The sequence below is a fragment of the Schistocerca gregaria genome, chromosome 3 (assembly GCF_023897955.1).
Source record: "Schistocerca gregaria isolate iqSchGreg1 chromosome 3, iqSchGreg1.2, whole genome shotgun sequence".
NCBI lineage: Eukaryota > Metazoa > Arthropoda > Insecta > Orthoptera > Acrididae > Schistocerca > Schistocerca gregaria.
Genome location: NC_064922.1, coordinates 84,560,840 through 84,579,863, shown reverse-complemented (window position 1 = coordinate 84,579,863; position 19,024 = coordinate 84,560,840). Strand labels below are relative to the sequence as shown.

At 44.6% G+C, this 19,024-nt stretch overlaps 1 protein-coding gene across 6 annotated transcripts in view; it reads left to right on the top strand.

Moving 5' to 3' along the window:
- Positions 1-19,024, top strand: part of LOC126354686 (collagen alpha-1(XVIII) chain-like) — a 2,024,079-nt gene that overhangs the window by 1,752,413 nt on the left and 252,642 nt on the right. For all 6 annotated transcript variants that reach the window (XM_050004490.1, XM_050004491.1, XM_050004489.1 and 3 more), the window contains one exon: positions 15,247-15,361. In XM_050004490.1, coding sequence (XP_049860447.1) covers positions 15,247-15,361 — 115 coding nt within the window. The remainder of the gene's footprint in view (positions 1-15,246; positions 15,362-19,024) is intronic.

Here is a 19,024-nt window from a genome sequence, read left to right as displayed (position 1 = left end):
GCCGTGAGTCTTTCCACCGTCACAGGTAGCATCTTCGCCGACCGTTTGCACATGGCATTTAAATTTTGTTGTTCTCAATTTTTTATTCACACGTTTCAATTTTTCCTTTATGACAACATCACTGTAGCAAATGAGTAAACTTCTCCTCTTATTTTATAAATTTTAATTTTTCACTCAATTTTCTTGTAAGAAAGCCAGAGATTTTAAACATTTTTTGAAATCCTCCGAGACGTTATTTGTATTCTTGTAATGTCTTTCAGCATTTTGTCACAGTTTGTATATCTTTTTCTTCTTTTTTGAAGAGGGAGGCCGATGAAATGTATTTTAATTTCATATATAGCACATACTGCTTCCTCCTTCGGATGTTGTACGTACGGATGTTTTTGATTTATTGAAGAGTTCACTCTTCTATGCCATCCTTCAGCAAAATTCTTGGATAAAAACATTCCACATTTCAGTAGTAGGATTTTCCACCCATTGGATGACAATATAGTCTGCAAATTTCACGCACTTTTCTCCACTGAGCATTTCCTCCATTATTACCATCCACGTTTCATCAGCGCTGTTTGGTAGATGTTCCATTGCACCACACGTGTGGTGAAACAATCGGACTACTTAACTTTTGCCGTATTCCTCCGTTAATCCCATTTCTCACACAGGATTTTCTCCGCTTCTTCTCAACCTAACGCCAGAATTCTTTTGTCAGGAACATTGTCAGTTCCAGAATTTGAAAATGTTTTCTTTCAATTGAATGTCCGAACAAGTGCCACGCATCTGGATCGTAGCAATAGTTTGTCTTGTTACCTCACACGTTGAAGGCTTGGTCGTCTCGTAAATCAACATATTTGCGACGAAATCAAAACTTTTCTGTTTCGTATCTTGAAAGTCCTTTTAAAAATTTGGAAAACAGGCACTGTCTTTTCTTGTTGGCCTCTTTTCCTGCAGCTATACGTTCGTTTCTTAATATGCGTCCGTGCTTCGTCAGATGGGCAAGTACGTTGCTGTTTAATCACGATTCTGCCATTTGCAATTTTTAGACGGTCGCGGTACTTACTACGTTCAGAATTTACGCACAAGCAGTTCGTATATTCATCACACTTTCAGTTACCGATGACCGTCTTTGGGAAGACACAGCTTACCTTTCGTTGTTGTAATTATATCCATTAACCACAGTGTTCTAGAGATCAAGTAGCTTAGGAGTACGAAACTATACGAAAACGAAAGCTGTTGGCGAGGGCGCTGTCTGACGGACGATGAGTCGGGGTTGATCCTGTTGTAAAACCCATGGTGCCAAAGTGGTTGGCCGGAAGCTCCACATCTACAAACAACATGGTCTGAAAGGTCACGAACCACTACGTATCGCTCTCGTAGGGATCGCGAATACAAGTTTAATCACAGTGCACAGACGGGCGATCAAGCAATTATTCTTCCCGCACTCCGCATATGGATGGAGCCTCAGTAAGTCCTAATGACGGATACAATGAGAGGTGCCTTCTGCCAAGCACATCAAAAAATGATTCAAATGGCTCTGAGCACTATGGGACTTACCATCTGTGGTCATCAGTCCCCTAGAACTTAGAACTAATTGAACCTAACTAATCTAAGGACGTCACACACATCCGTGCCCGAGGCAGGATTCGAACCTGCGACCGTAGCGGTCGCGCGGTTCCAGACTGAAACGCCTAGAACCGCATGGCTACTGCGGCCGGCGCCACGCACTTCATAATGGTTTGCAGAGTATTAATGTAGATGTCTTTTCAAGCACGTGATCTCTGCAGATTTTACGTTACGAATACAAGCGGACTATGGAGTTGAAAATGTAAGAAAGTTGACTTACTTTTATGAAAGTTTCAAAAAAATTATTTAGTTGCTGTAGTGTTTGAAATGTGCGACATAGATGTCAGCCTGATGAAGCACATGTGAAATCAGTTTTGACTATGATTAGATGCAGCACACACATCTGTGTGCGATGCTCTTACCGATACTACTGTTGTTGTTACGGTCTGCTTTGAAACAACTCTCGACGCTGGCCTATCCGGTGCAAGCTTCGAATAACTACTACAATCTACGAACATTTCAGCCTGCCTGCTGTATTCATCTCTTGTCTCCCTCTACAATTTTTACCACGGCACTTCCCCCAAGACTAAACTGCTGACTCCTAGATGTCTCACAACGTATCTTATCAATCGATCCCTTCATTTAGTCAACTTATGCCATATTTTCTTTTCTTTCTAATTCTATTCAGTACTGCATGACTTATGCGGTATACCCATCTTTCTACCCATCTTTTCATTCACATTTCAAAAGCTTCGTGTCTGAACCGCTTATCATTCACGTTTCAGTCCTAGCACTTAAATGTATCTCACATCTCTTCAATTTACTCTTTTTCACAAATGCTTTTCTTGCTATAAACAGTCCTTATTTTATATCCTCCCTGCCTCCTCTATCACCGCTTATTTTTCTGTCCAAACAGCAAAAACTCATCCCGTTTCCTAGTCTGCTTCCCACAGCATCCCCTGATTTACGTCTACTACATTCCATTACCCTTCTTTTGCTTTTGTTGATCTTCGTCTTACATTATCCATTCAACAACATGTCGATTCCGTTTCGCTGCCCCTCCATGTCCTTTGCTGTCTGACAGAATTACAGTCTAAGTCCTTCTCTAAATTGTTCTTCGGTGTCCTTTACTGCTTGCTCAATATGCAGATCGAATAACATCGGCAATCTATAATTTTCTTAAGAAACGAAGTGCATAGTTATTTAGATCGTGCATACCTATAAGAAAATGTATGTGATTGAAATTTTGTTATTCTCGTCCTACGAGTGGGAACGCTATGTCCATCCCCGGTGCCGCCACATTGGCGAGTCTTGTCATCGGTATCCACACTCGTCCTTTTGGACAGACGTGCTCGCGTCGGCAGCCAATTCGCCTCCTGCGGCCTGCAGGTACAGCTCCTGTTGTCTTGTGCGAGGCTCGGTTCGAGTCGCGCCTGCAGCAGACTCCCCTTACTCGCTTTGTCCATTTCTCTCGAACCGAACCGCAATCGAAACACACCGCCCATCCAAAAAGTTCGCATACTGGTTTTATTGCAGGTGCGTAAGCGACGTTAGCGTTGTACGGTGTCGTTCTGAACTGACGACTCGAAACGACAGATGTCTGTTGTGAACAGGGGTTTAGTGGGCGTGTAACAGAAGTGTGTGGACGCTGTTGTGTCTAAATCAGGAGTTCGAGACATCCTGTAGAACGTTTCGAAGAAGAGAAAAGTTTGTACAAAGTTTGTTCCGCACTCTCTGACTCCCGAATAATAACAACGGCGCGTGGGCGCCTGTGACGACTCTATCGAAATACAAAACGCGGACAACTCTCTTCTGGGAAAAATCATCGCGGCTGAGGAGACTAGGTGTTATCAATGCGAACCTACCATAAAACGACGAAGTGTAGTGTTGTGTACATAGGTCCGCGTAGTCAGCGCGTACACAACTTTCCCACTAGAGCGCGCCCCGCTAAGCACAACAGCGCAGGCACAGCGCTCGTCCGTCTCCGGACTACGAGATGGCGCTGCCTTAGAAACGGACCAAATTCTGCTTCCGCCGATCGGCGTATTAATATGTAACGCAGCCAGTGAGATTGCTGCTAATGTAGAACCTTTTCTCCTCGCGAATCACACTCGCGCAGTGATACATGAACGCGCGAGGTGTTATAATGAGTGTACAGACCTCCGATTAGTCAGTCTGCATTTGTCTGTACCAGTCTACATTTGTCTGCACCAGTCTGTACCAGTCTGTCAGAGTTCTACATTTGTCTGTACCAGTCTATAGTCAAGTTTCAGTCTGTGCCTAATAAGATTACCATATTCCTGTACATAGCCATGAAGATAAATGTATAGATACTTTTTTCAAGTATCAGAGATATATGTGAGAATAAGATTAACGTACCAATAGCAAAGGAACTTCAGATTGTCAATTGTAAATAGCATCCAGAACCAAGTTAAGTAATTTTTATGCTTGTTATTATTTTAATAAATGTGTGTGAAAATTAATCAAGTTTTGTTTAAAGTTGGTCACCGTCAATTTGCTACTCTCTAAGTGTGCAAGTGGCATTTCTATCGTCGGACCTAACGTCAGAAGATAAACACGCCACCATAAGACCACGAGACATATTGCTGACACCCGCCTGCTTCGTTAGAGCGATAGGTCAAAAAAGCCGATGGTGTGTGTACTGAAGGTCTTACAGTACGCACACCACATGCAGAAACTCACATGAAGTGTCAACGCTTTCCAAAGACACTTTTGTGATAGTTTCAGATGATTGTCTCTCAACGGTCTGTACGCTGTACTCCGGGGGAGAGGGGAATCTAGGTAGAACAATGAAGCATTGAAACTACCGTCTTACCTTTTCTCTATTTAGATTAATAGTCTCAGAAATTTTTCGACTGGCACATATGTCTTACTATGTACCAGGAACAAGGGAGCTTCGCAAGAACATAAACTCCACCTGTAGTCCGAAAAAGGCCTTCGTTTTACTATACGCTGAGTAACATTTCAGTCTTTGTGTATTCACCTTCTAGTGTGTCGTACTAGTTTTTACAGCATCTCCTTATCGTACACGATCTCTCTTACGTTTTGTTGACACAAAGGCCTTTTTGTTGAAACGAGGTACAAGACGTCGAATGAAAGGACATACACTGATACAGCGAAAGCCATTGCAGCTGAAGGTACATCCCCACTATGTGAAACGTCACGTTGCAAAAATAAAGCTTTTATGTGACTGAGCACGAACTTTAGGCATTAATCTTCTACAGTTGCGAAGCTCACAATTAACTCGGACATAATGAACAATATCCGTCATATGGCAATTGTAGAATATGTAGTATCGTATGCGTCTACAACACTCAGAAGAGTAATTCATTAAAAAGTGGAAGAGAAAACTGAAAGTAGATTTTAGAAAGATCGAAGTGGAAGGGAAAACTGGAAGTAGATCGTAGAAAGATCAATCTGATTTTGGGAGGAATAAAGGCACCAAAAGAGAAAATTCGTCGAATTCGTAGATACGCAGAAGGCTTTGGCTACAATGGAATGGAATACAATGTTTCCAGTGTGGTATCAACTCCGGAGATGAAACGGTAAACTGGTGTGCCACGAGGGACCAAAAGTAGGAGAGGCGCAAGGCGGGCAAGGGTTGCTCACAGTCATCCCTCAGGTTTGTTTTATATATTCGAGAGGTACTGATGGAACTATCATCGTATCGGAGTTGTTTGTCGCAGCAGAAATTCTGTTTGGTCTGTTCGCTAATGACACAGCGGTGGTCGCGAAAAGCGTACAGGAATGAAACCTGTTAGCTGGTGGCTAAAATAAACGCCATAAAGCACAGCAGGTAGGATTGCTGGACACCTCAACGGTGGACGTGGACAACAAATCCCATAAGTAAAGCATGTAAATAGAAAGACAGCAAGTAGCAAAGGCCTTTCTATAAAAGGAAACAGCCGTTAACACCACAAAATTCTAAACGTTGAAACCGGAAGAGAGTCACGAAAAATTATGCTTGGAGCATAACAGTGTGATTCTGTGAAAAGTGGACAGTGAGACAGACAGAAATCAAACGATTAGAAGTCTTTCACGTTAGACTGCTCAAGATCTGAGTAAGGAGTGGAAATGGCGAGCAGCGAGTCAGCTGGAAACAGTGCCCGATAAGGAACGGATGAATCGAAGAGGAGAAATACTTTGATACGTACCGGGTGATCAAAAAGTCAGTATAAATTTGAAAACTTAATAAACCACGGAATAATGTAGATAGAGAGGTAAAAAATGGACACACATGCTTGGAATGACATGGGGTTTTATTAGAACAAAAGAAGTTCACAAAATATCCGACAGATGGCGATGGACAGCAAAACGTCAATGACTACGCATGACAATCGTGTATAAAATGAGCTATAATGAGAGAGAGAATCAGATGCGCCAGCAGTCGCAGTATGTTGACGTTACCTGAGAAGGCACTTTTAGTGAAGCTGTATTATCAGAATGGGGAATGTGCTAGTTCAGCGTTTCGATCCTATTGCCATAGGAAGGGGATTCGAACGGGTAAAGATCCGATGACAAATGCAGCTGTGGCGAGAATGATTTCGAAATTCGAAGCCAGGGTTTTTTTAGACGATAGACGCCGTAGTGGCCGACCGAGCACAAGGCGTAATGCTGCTGAGACAGTTCAGGAAGAAATGGAGACTGTAGCGAGTTTGTCTATGCACGGGGAAGTCAGCGCTCGTGCAGTCGCACGTCGCACCGGCATTCCATACACCACTGTTTGGTTGGCACTGAGGCCTACCCTCCGCTGCTACCCGTACAAAATCCATCGGCATCATGAACTGTTACCTGGCGATTTAGTGAATTGGAGGGCATTTGCGGTGTGGGCGTTTCAAAACATGGCGGAAGATGACGATTGGTCGAGTAACGTGTTGTGGACCGACGAAGCTCATTTCACGCTCCGAGGGTCTGACAACGCCCACAACTGCAGAATTAGGGCTACCGAAAATCCTAGAACTGTCGTGGAAACTCCATTTCACGACGAGGAAGTCACGGTATGCGTTGGATTTACCATATCTACCGTTATCGGGCCTTTTTTCTTCGAGGAAATGCGTGATTTTGGTTTTGTAACTGCTACCGTGACAGGTACGCCGATATGTTACAGAATTGCATCATCCCCAGTCTGGCTGATAAACACCTGCTGGAACGTACGATGTTTATGCAGAATGGCGCTCCACCCCATATTGCTAGAGGCGTGAAAGATCTCTTGCGCGCGTCGTTTGGTGATGATCGTGTACTCAGCCGCCACTTTCGTCATGCTCCGTGCGATTATTGGCTTTGGGGTTACCTGAAGTCGCAAGTGTATCGAGATCGACCGACATCTCTAGGGATGCTGAAAGACAACATCCGACGCCTATGCCTCACCATAACTCCGGACATGCTTTCCAGTGCTGTTCACAACATTATTCCTCGACTACAGCTATTGTTGAGGAATGTTGGTGAACATATTGATCACTGTATTCTAAAATATGTTTACGAAAAGTGGAAAAGCCAACGCTGAACCGTTCTCGCGACTGCCTCCACCGGCTGTGAGCGCAGGATGACGACGCTGCTACTGACGCTGTGCTGTCCTCTGACGTCCCGCCACTTGACGACAAGACGTCTTTTCCCGCCTGCATCTCCAGTCACCATCCACCTACGGACACAGATCTCCACCGCCCGTGTCTGTTGCGGTTGCCTCCTTTTCTGTGTCTGCCGCGACCTGCGAGCGCACCTTCGGCAGTGTGTCACTCAACTGGCCCAGTGAGACGCCTGTCATCTGGTAGAAGACGTCGATGCTGTGGATCCGCCGTTCTACGGGGCCTAACAGGGAGCTCCTCTGCTTTGAATCGCCCGTCCCTCCGCCTATGGCAGCACGTATCCCTTAGCCACGGTCAATGTCAATACCATTCACGTACGCCGCGGATGTTCCAACCTTAGGTGCTCCCCAAGTTGTTACAGCACATGTCTCCCATGCTTCCCCTGCTAGTAGTGCGGTGGCAGTCCTCCTACGCGACAGCACCCACGCGCATAAATCTACAGCTACATTTATACTCCGCAAGCCACCCATCGGTGTGTGGCGGAGGACACTTTAAGTGCCACTGCCATTAGCTCCCTTTCCTGTTCCAGTCGCGTATGGTTCGCGGGCAGCACGACTGCCGGAAAGCCTCTGTCCGCGCTCGAATCTCTCCAATTTTGCATTCGTGATCTCCTCGGGAGGTATAAGTAGGGGGGAAGCAATATATTCGATACCTGAACCACAAACACACCCTCTCGAAACCTGGACAGCAAGCTAAACTGCGATGCAGAGCGCCTCTCTTGCAGAGTCTGCCACTTGAGTTTGCTAAACATCTCTGTAACGCTATCATGGTTTCCAAATAACCCTGTGACGAAACGCGCCGCTCTTCTCTGGATTTTTTCTATCTCCTCTGTCAACCCGATCTGGTACGGATCCCACACTGATGACCAATACTCAAGTATAGGTCGAACGAGTGTTTTGTAAGCCACCTCCTTTGTTGATGGACTACATTTTCTAAGGACTCTCCCAATGAATCTTAACCTGGTACCCGCCTTACCAACAGTTAATTTTATATGGTCATTCCACTTCAAATCGTTCCGTACGCATACCCCCACATATTTTACAGAAGTAACTGCTGCCAGTATTTCTTCCGCTATCATATAATCATACAATAAAGTATCCTTCTTTCTATGTATTCGCAATACATTACATTTGTCTATGTTAAGCGTCCGTTGCCACTCCATGCACCAAGTGCGTATCCGCTGCAGATCTTCCTGCATTTCGCTGCAATTTTGTAATGCTGCAACTTCTCTGTATACTACAGCATCATCCGCGAAAAGCTGCATGGAACTTCCGACCCTATCTACTAGGTCATTTATATATATTGTGAAAAGCAATGGTCCCACAACACTCCCCTGTGGCACTCCAGAGGTTACTTTAACGTCTGTAGACGTCTCTCCATTGAGAACAACATGTTGTGTTCTGTTTGCTAAAAACTATTCAATCCAGCCACACAGCTGGTCTGATATTCCGTAGGCTCTTACTTTGTTTATCTGGCGAACTGTATCGAACGCCTTCCGAAAGTCAAGGAAAATGGCATCTATCTGGGAGCCTGTATCTAACATTTTCTGGGTCTCATGAACAAATAAAGCGACTTGGGTCTCACACGATCGCTGTTTCCGGATTCCATGTTGATTCCTACAGAGTAGATTCTGGATTTCCAGAAATGACATGATACGCGAGCAAAAAACATGTTCTAAAATTCAACAACAGATCGATGTCAGAGATGTAGGTCTATAGTTTTGCGCATCTGATCGACGAACCTTCTTGAAGACTGGGACTACCTGTGCTCTTTTCCAATCATTTGGAACCTTCCGTTCGTCTAGAGACTTGCTGTACACGGCTGTTAGAAGGGGGGCAAGTTCTTTCGCGTACTCTGCGTAGAATCGAATTGGTATCCCGTCGGGTCCAGTGGACTTTCCTCTGTTGAGTGATTTCAGTTGCTTTTCTTTTCCTTGGATACTTATTTCGATGTGAGCCATTTTTTTCGTTTGTGCGAGGATTTAGGCTATCTTGCTGATGACAGAGGTATGGCTCTCACGTTTAGTGGCGTCAGAGTCTTTAATGTCTATGCATCATCTGGTTCACATCGCTGTCACGTTCCACTTCCTTCTCCGAGGCAGTCACGCCTCTCTTCCTGGGTCGGAGGGATGCATTTGATCACGGGATGCGATTTCAGCTGCACTGGGGCACCCAGAGACCACGTCAGTCTCCGTGCGCGACGCTAGTAACAGTTTCTCAGCACCTCAGCCTTGTGGATTCTTCGGAACTCGTTCATGACGATCGTTCACCATTTCACTATCCATTCTTCCAGCCGTCTCGATCGTGTTTACGTCTCCCGCGATATTGTCAGCGGGGTGCAGGCTGCTGAAGTCTGTCCCATTGCGCTCTCTGACCATGACGCTATGTCTGTGCCATCAATCTCTGCCGCCAAAGGGTGTGGCGCGGCCGTGGACCGTGGAAACTGAACACGGTCCGCCTTTACCGTATATTGATAATTTTTACTTATGGACTGTCTGACAGCAAGGGAACAATTTACCGTAATATTTCACGCAACTGAGGAAGACTGGACTACAAAAGTTGACGATGGTCCACCTTAGTTCAGCCGACTGCCGGCAGCTCATCGACACCACGTGGACAGCTTGTCATCGATACCGTGATGCACACCACTCTGCCCTCTCACGGTGGGTGCTCTGCGCAAAACCTGTAACGCACTGATTCTTTACGGAAGGGAGGTCGTGGCCTCGGGGCGACGAACCCGGGATTTGTGTTCCACCATTCTCCGGGAACGTCGTGTGCTGCCGTATTCACCAGAGTCCTAGCCGTCTTCCCTATTCACCTTGAAGCAGCAACAGTGAGAGCGCGCACACACAACGGGTGAGCGCAGCGATATCCAGTAACAGCGGAACGCTGCCGTTTTTCTCTTACCACTAATGACGGCCGGCGCTTAGAGACCCAACGCGATATACAGTCTTCCCTCTATGCTCATTATGTTACGCTGTACTTTATTTGTTTTATTTACACGTCAAGCTCCGCAGGATCAAATTGAGGAGCAAATCTCCAACGTCATGGAACGTGTCAGCACACGAAATTACAACACAAAAGTAATAACAGATAAAAATAAATGCTTATAAACCCGAGAAAAGTCAGTAAAGGCAATTAACAATACAACAACAATCAGCTTAATTTTTCAAGGAACTCCTCGACAGAATAAAAGGAGCGACCCATGAGGAAAATCTTCAGTGTCGACTTGAAGCGCGCGGATCACTGCTAAGATTGTAGAATTCGACTGGTAGCTTATTGGAAATGGATGCATCAGTATTTTGCACACCTTTCAGCAAAAGACTTAAGGAAGACCGATCCAAATGCAGGTTTGATTTCTGCCGAGTATTGACTGAGTGAAAGCTTCTTATTCTTGGGAATAAGCTCCTATTGTTAACAAGAAATGACAGTAAGGAATATATGTATTGAGAAGCCAACACCAAAATACCCAGACTAGTGGACAGGGGTCGACAAGAGGTACGTGAACGTACACCGCTTATTGCCCGAACCGCCCGTTTCTGAGCCAAAAATATCCTTTCAGAATAGGAAGAGTTACCCCAAAATACACTCATGCTCATAAGTTAAGGATAATTGCGGAATGTGGTGCCACATAACGTGGCACTACACAAAACTGCCGCTAATAGCATAGGCACACAGGGAACACACACGACACAGATCTGTAAGTCCACCGTATTGGTGATAAGTTGGTAAAATTGTCCCGACACAAATGTGCTACAAAACGCCACTGTTTCCTGCGCATGTACCCCGACAGCAATATGGGATATGACCACCATGCACACGTACACATGCCGCACAACGGGTTGGCATACTGTGGATCAGCTGGTCGAGCAGCTGCTGGGGTATAGCCTCCCATTCTTGCACCAGTGCGTGTCGGAGCTCCTGAAGTGTCGTAGGGGTTTGAAGACGTGCAGCGATACGTCGACCGAGAGCATCCCAGACGTGCTCCATGGGGTAAAGGTCTGGAGAACAGGCAGGCCACTCCATTCGCCTGATATCTTCTGTTTCAAGGTACTCAGTCACGGTGGCAGCTCTGTGGTATCGCGTGTTATCATCCACCAGGAGGAAGGTGGGACCCACTGCACCCCAGAAAAGGCGGACATACTGGTGCAAAATGACGTCCCGATACACATGACCTGTTACAGTTCCTATGTCAAAGACGTACACGGGTGTAGGTGCACCAATCATAATCCGACCCCACACCATCAAACCACGACCTCCATTCAAGTCCCTTTCAAGGACATTAAGGGGTGGGTATCTGGTTCCTGGTTCACACCAGATGAAAACCCGGCGAGAATCACTGTTCAGACTATATCTGCACTCGTCCGTGAACATAACCTGGAACCACTGTTCCAATGACCATGTACTGTGTTCTTGACACCAGGCTTTACAGGCTCTCCGGTGAACAAGAGTCAGTGGAAGGCACGTTGCAAGTCTCTGGGCGAATAAACCATGTCTGTTAAGTCGTCAGTATACTGTTTGTCTGGAGACAGCTGTTCCAGTGGCTACGGTAAGGCCCCGAGCAAGGCTACCTGCAGTAGTCCGTGGCTGTCTGCGAGCACTGGTGGTGAGACATCGGTCTTATTGTGGTGTTGTACACTGTGGGCGTTCCGTACTGTAGCTCCTGGACACGTTTCCTGCCTGCTGGAATCGTTGCCATAATCTTGAGATCACACGGAGGGCCCGTGCTACGACCTGCTGTGTTTGACCAGCCTCCAGTGGCCCTAGTACTCTACATAACGTCATCAATATGTATTATTTGAGCCATTTTCAACACACAGTCACCATTAGCACGCCTGAAAGCGTCTGCACACTTACTCGCTCCACCGTACTCTGACATGCACCAGCACTCCTCTGTGTATGAGGACTGCTGCCAGCGCCACCGTGCGACGAGCGCAGCTCAAGTGTACCGCGTGGTCATACGCCGAGGTGATTTAAACCCGAAGACCGCCCACCAGACCGTTGTTTCACCATGTATCAGCATTATCCTTAATTTATGAGCATGAGTGTATAACACCATACGGCATAAGCAAAGTAGACTAATTTTTTTGTCGAACGATGATTCACTTCAGATGCCGTTCGTATAGTAAAAATTGCAGCATTAAGTCTTTGAAAAAGATTCTGAACGTTTCCTGAACTCCTAGTAATTTGAACTGTTCAGCTTCACACATCATATGCCCATTCTGTGAAATGAAATCGTCAGGTTTTCTTGAATAGTGTGTTAGAAACAGTAAAAACTGAGTCTTACTGGGATTTAGCGTTACTTTATTTTCTACAAGCCCTTAACTTTGGTCATGAGCTGCACCATTTGAAACCGAGCCATTGTTGCACACAACATCCTTTATTAACAAGGTAGTGTCATCAGCAAACAGAAATATTTTAGGGTTACCTGTGCCGGCCGCGGTGGCCGAGCGGTTCTAGGAGCTTCAGTCCGGAACCGCGCGACTGCTACGGTCGCAGGTTCCAATCCTGCCTCGGAGTCCGCAGCTCGTGGTCGTGCGGTAGCGTTCTCGCTTCCCATGCCCGGGTTCCCGGGTTCGATTCCCGGCGGGGTCAGGGATATTCTCTGCCTCGTGATGACTGGGTGTTGTGTGTTGTCCTTAGGTTAGTTAGGTTTAGGTAGTTCTAAGTTCTAGGGGACTGATGACCATTGATGTTAAGTCCCATAGTGCTCACAGCCATTTGAACCATGCATGGATGTTTACATCTTTGGGCGGGTTTAGTGACACCTCTGAACAGTCAAAAGGACTGTGTCTGTGATATAATATCCAAAGTCAACGTGTTTTTTCAGGAGTTCTGAGAACCTGGGTTATGCAAAACTCTGTTTGATATATTTCTACAGGTACTAGGCATGATATATAACGTATGTCCGTCCGAATGTTTATTAGAGCAACGTATAAAAATATGTAGTAAAATTCGTGATTTCTGGTAGCAACGTTAAACTACGACTTGCCTTTATTAGCGCCGGCTCCTTCACTCGTGCAGACTGTACGTCTGCACACGTATTTTTATTATCTTTAATTTAATTTTTATGTTGTTCGCAAGTTGCAACATGTTCAAACCCTTTGAAGCTAATTAAATGATCTTTTCCAAATGTTCTTATAACTAAAGGGCGATTCTCGTATCTGCAGTCGGAGATATTTGTTAATCCTGCCCTTCCAGTTCTTGTGGTTATCTTTTCACAAAAATGTTCATCCCTTAACACATATTTTTATAGATTTAACTTTAAATATTTTTAATAAAACGAAATATTTCATAAAAATTTCCATCTCCTGTTTCATGGCTCGTGTTAGGTGTAGTTCAACCACGCCTAGACGATCAACACCGCGGTTCGATCGCGTCCGCATTGTTACTTTGTGCCAGGAAGGGCTGTCAACAAGGAAGTTTCCAGGAGTCTCGAAGTGAAAATCAAATGGTTCAAACGGCTCTGAGCACTATGGGACTGAGATCACCAGTCTCCAATGTGTGGTTCTCATGAACAACAAAAAAGGCAGAAATGATGTTTATGTTGATCTCTGTTCTAATTTCCTGTACAGGCTCCGGAACTCTCGGAACCGAGGTGATGCAAAAGTTTTTTGATGTGTATGTGTAATTTAGTTGTCGTCTTTTTAAGTTTCCACTATCAAATTAAAGAAGTACATTTTATGGTACCAAATCTTTTTGTTGCTTCTGCAAATATTCCCATCTCACAAGTGTCCTCTTTTTACACGCGTCGTTCTGCAAGGATTGAGCAGCTTGTTGAAGAGAAAATCCAGGCCCGCACATTTTTTTTCGACCAAGAGAACAAAATAAATATCAAGGCGATACATCAAGAAAATAAAGAATATTAATTCCATCTCTTTCTCTGTCAAATAATCAATTGTAAGACTTCCTGCGTGGCCAATGAAATTATCATGATGGAAGAAAAAGCGTAGCTTTCGTTTGTTTTTCCTGATTACGTTAATGAATTGCGGCAAACAAATCGTTTTCGACGGAGCGTTAACTGTACTTCGACTCTCTAAAACAATGGCTGCGACAAGTCTGGTGTAGCAAAGGAAACGAGCCATGGTGCTTGTGACTGCTTCGTGAACAAACAATTTGTGTTGCTTTCAGTTCATCCGGGAAGTCACAAACAATTGACTGATTACTAGTTTCCATCTCGTAGGCCTGTTTACGAAGTTTCATCTCCTGCTGCGAAGTTGTACGCGGATTTTGCATTCCCCAAATTGAATTTTTTGCTTTTTCTTCACGCCATCTGTCACGATAATGTTCTTGTTGGATCAAATTCTGCGGAATCCTTCGGGAACAGATCTTTTTGAAAGCCAAATGTTTATTCATAATGGAACGCATTCCAGTCATCGATATGGCTAAGTGTGCTTCTACCTCACTGTGTGTCACATGCTGCTGCAAACAGTCTGAAGTTGATGCAGAAGCAAAACTTCAACGAAGAGATTCAGTAAACTGTTGCTGAATAAGCCATCTACGAATATCGTAAACAATTATCCACCGGAAACCTTCACGTGAAACTTCCATTCTTTTCACAATACTGTTTGATTAAACGATCGTTGTAAATACACTGCATAGCAAGATTCTGAGACCTCATAATTTACACAACGACAAGGGTCAGATTTTACAACATCGGGACAGCACCATCTGGTGGTTGTTTGTAAAAGCATAAGACGTAAACCTCTTTCGAAACATCATAAAGAAATGTCAGTCGAGTTGTTCGCTCTATCTCGTAAATAATCTGCTGTAAATTTCTGCAAGCGTTTAGAATACCAGCATACAACCATTTATCAAAAAATTTACTGCGTTTGATATCTTCAGTGCTGTAATTAAGGTCTAAGAACAGTGTATGAGAAGGGTTGAGAAGCTCTTTTTCCTCTCTCATTTCTGAGTGAGCATTGTCGCACAATAGATGCGTATAAAGTTTTAAAAAATCTACTACTTCCTTTGCTTTCAAAAGATCACGTTCTACAGAGGTTTCAATCGTTAGTGATTACGTTTTTCCATATTTAAACTAATGATCGTGGAGTAAGAGGGTAAGAACGGCGATTTCTGCGTTCCAGATCGACCAAGAAGACGGCGGCGACGAGACGCCGTTGTCGGCGTCCGAGGGCAGCGGCCGGGGAGAGTACGGCGGCATCATACCTCCGCTGCCACCGCCGCCTCCGCGGCCAGAAGGTAGGAAAACAACGCGACGCGTTTGCAGCTTGGCAGTTTTGCACACGTCTGACACCTGTTGCTGCACTTGTCACGCAATACGCCGTAACGCATCTTCGTCTAACTATCGCCATCTGTGGAAGCAGTCGATTGTCTAAGATTTGATCTACTTTCGCATTGGTTTTTCGAACCTTTTTCGCAACCAGAGTCGTTTCTATCAGTTTAATAAGTCACGGCTGCAAAATACCAACGCGAATTCTTTACAGACGAAAGGAAAAACTGGTAAAAGCCAACCTCGGGGAAGATCAGTTTGGATTCTGTTGGAACACGTGAGGCAATACTGACCCTACGACTTATCTTAGAAGAAAGATTAATGAAAGGCAAACCTACGTTTCTAGCATTTGTAGACTTAAAGAAACCTTTTGACAATGTTGACTGGAATACTCTCTTTCAAATTTTAAAGGTGGCAGGGTAAAATACAGGGAGCGAAAGGCTATTCACAATTTGTATAGAAACCAGATGGCAGTTATAATAGTCGAGGGGCATGAAAGGGAAGCAGTGGTTGGGAAGGGAGTAAGACAGGGTCGTAGCCTCTCCCCGATGTTATTCAATCTGTATATTCAGCAAGCAGTGAAGGAAACAAAAGAAAAATTCAGAGTAGGCATTAAAATCCATGGAGAAGAAATAACAACCTTTGAGGTTCGCCGATGACATTGTAATTTTGTCAGAGGCAGCAAAGGACTTGGAAGAGCAGTTGAACGGAGTGGACAATGTCTTGAAAGGTGGATACAAGATGAACATCAACAAAAGCAAAACGAGGATAATGGAATGTAGTCGAATTAAGTCGGGTGATGCTGAGGGAATTAGATTAGGAAATGAGATACTTAAAGTAGTAAAGGAGTTTAGCTATTTGGGGAACAAAATAACTGATGATGGTTGAAGTAGAGAGGATATAAAATGTAGACTGGCAATGGCAAGGAAAGCGTTTCTGAAGAAGAGAAATTTGTTAACAGCGAGTATAGATTTCAGCGTCAGGAAGTCGTTTCTGAAAGTATTTGTATGGAGTGTAGCCATGTATGAAAGTGAAACATGGACGATAAATAGTTTAGACAAGAAGAGAATAGAGAAGTAGATCACATAACCAATAAGGAGGTATTGAATATAATTGGGGTGAAGAGGAGTTTGTGGCACAACTTGACAAGAAGAAGGGATCGGTTGGTAGGACATGGTCTGAGGCATCAACGGATCACCAATTTGTTACTGGAGGACAGCGAGGAGGGTAAAAATCGTAGAGGGAGACCAAAGAAGTTAAGTCCCGTAGTGCTCAGAGCCATTTGAGCCATTTTGAACGAGCGCACCTCGTGAACCCCTTTTTCCAGAAGACAAGAATGAACCGGGCGGGAGGGCCTGCAGTATCCGCTGACGAGAACAAAGGAAGGAGTGCTAGTCCTTCAGGTTTCGCAGGGGAACTACTGTGAAGTCTGGAAAGTAGGAGACGATGTACTAGCGGAAGTATAGGCGTGACAACGGGTCTCGAATCGTGGTTGGGGAGCACTTGCCAGTGAAAAGCTATGGTACCAGGTTCGTGTCCCGGTCCACCAGAAAGTTTCATATCAGAGCACACTCCGCTGATACAAAAAAATTCGTTCTGTTTTTATTCAGTTTAATGGAGTGTATTCATTCATTTTCTGTACCAAAATCTAAACCTACAGAAGTTAGTGAATATACTGATAGTGTCAAACTTTTATGAGGAGCTTAAAGATATTTTTGCGGAACTTAATGCCTGCTCAATGGGTCCCACGTAACTCGGCCAGTGCTACAAATCATGGACGTTGACGGCATTCAAAGGGAAGACGATAAAAAGAAAGCTCAATTACTAAAGTTGTCTTCCGAAATGTTTTCCCTGAGGACGAATACAGCGCAGTTTCGACCCTCGCATGGATGTGAAAATGGCAGGTATAAAAGTAAGTGAACACTACTGAATAGCAACTGAAGATGCTCAACAGAAGAAAGGACTCTAGACTCCGATTCTAAATGGAATATGCGCCACCCACATTTACGTTTCATGTGGCTTCCTTAAATTGTTAGGCAAATACCGCGATGGCTCGTTTGAAAAGATGAGAGACGTCGCAGTCTCTAAGGGCGACATCAGGGCGGCGCCAAGAAATACGGACCTAATTCGCTTGTTGTAGAATTATGGAATATACCCTTACTCGCGTATGATGAATTTTTTGTTGACCGAACAGCTCGTCCGTAGAAATCAGAACCAAACATGAATCGTGTGAAACTTAGCTGCCACGCGACTGTACGTGTGCATAGCGGCTCCCACGTTGGCGTGTCGTTTGACTTACAGCAAGTATTCGGTGCTACTATTCAGTGCCGTCTAGTTAACAGAATAAGTTCTTACGGAACATCGGTACAAATGGATTAAAGACTTCCCAGGAAACAGAATCCAATACCTCGTTCTTAATTGGGAACCGTTGTCATGTGCGAATGAAATGTCCAGTTTACATCACGATACACTGAGAATATCACTAATTTTCATAAGATGCATTGTTTACAATGCCTTCAAGTTTCGTATGCTGTTCGCAAACGACATAGGTGTAACAGAGCAGCATGTGTTTAAAATAGTTACAAAATGGGACGAGAATATTTGCAGATAATCATCGGCGCTTGCTCGTAGGTTAGTTCGACAACGCGCTCAAACAGATGACAAGAGTGGACATCAGAATCGGTCACTAGGATGGATCGTAAGTGTGTAATATTTAGGAATCTGTATCAGGGTCGTTTTAAAGCAGAACGCCCGATCAAAACCAGTCACTGGACAGTAGATTTCAGCCAGATGTCTCACAATAATCTAATATTTAGGAATCTGAATCAGGGTCGTTTTAAAACAGAACGCCCGATCAAAACCAGTCACTGGACAGTAGATTTCAGCCAGATGTCTCACAATAAGGAGGACGGTTACAAAAGCCTCGATCGTCCGATTGCTGAATAGTGTTCGTCACATCTGCTGCTTTAAGGGACCAGGTGAGTGAATGTCCATAGAAGAGCGACATAATATGCCACGGTTCGTTTATTTAACGCGTAGTTGTCAGAAAATTATCCGCCAAACTCCAAAGGGAGACCTAGAGGAAAACCATTGTCGATTGTAGACAGCCTTGATCTGAAAACTCCAGGAGCCTGCATACTAGCTTTTGACAGTGCTGAGCGGAATATACTCTTTGAAACTCTGATGACGGACGTAAACGTTAGGGAGTGAAGGTTTATCCACGACTTGCACAGATACAAAACTACTGTTATAAGAATTGAAGGACATGGAAGAAAGGAAACAGAAGGGAATGGCAATGGATGGATGCAGGGTTGTAGAGTCTTCCGTGCTATTCAGTCAGTACCTAAACCATGCACTATGAGACGCCAAAGAGAAATTTGGAAAGAAAACTGAAGTTTACGGCTAAGAAATAAATATTTTAGGTTAGTGGTGGTGGTTAGTGTTTAACGTCCCGTCGACAACGAGGTCATTAGAGACTGAGCGCAAGCTCGGGTTAGGGAAAGTTTGGGAAGGAAATCGGCCGTGCCCTTTCAAAGGAACCATCCTGGCATTTTCCCGAAGCGATTTAGGGAAATCACTGAAAACCTAAATCAGGATGGCCGGAGATGGGATTGAACCGTCGTCCTCCCGAA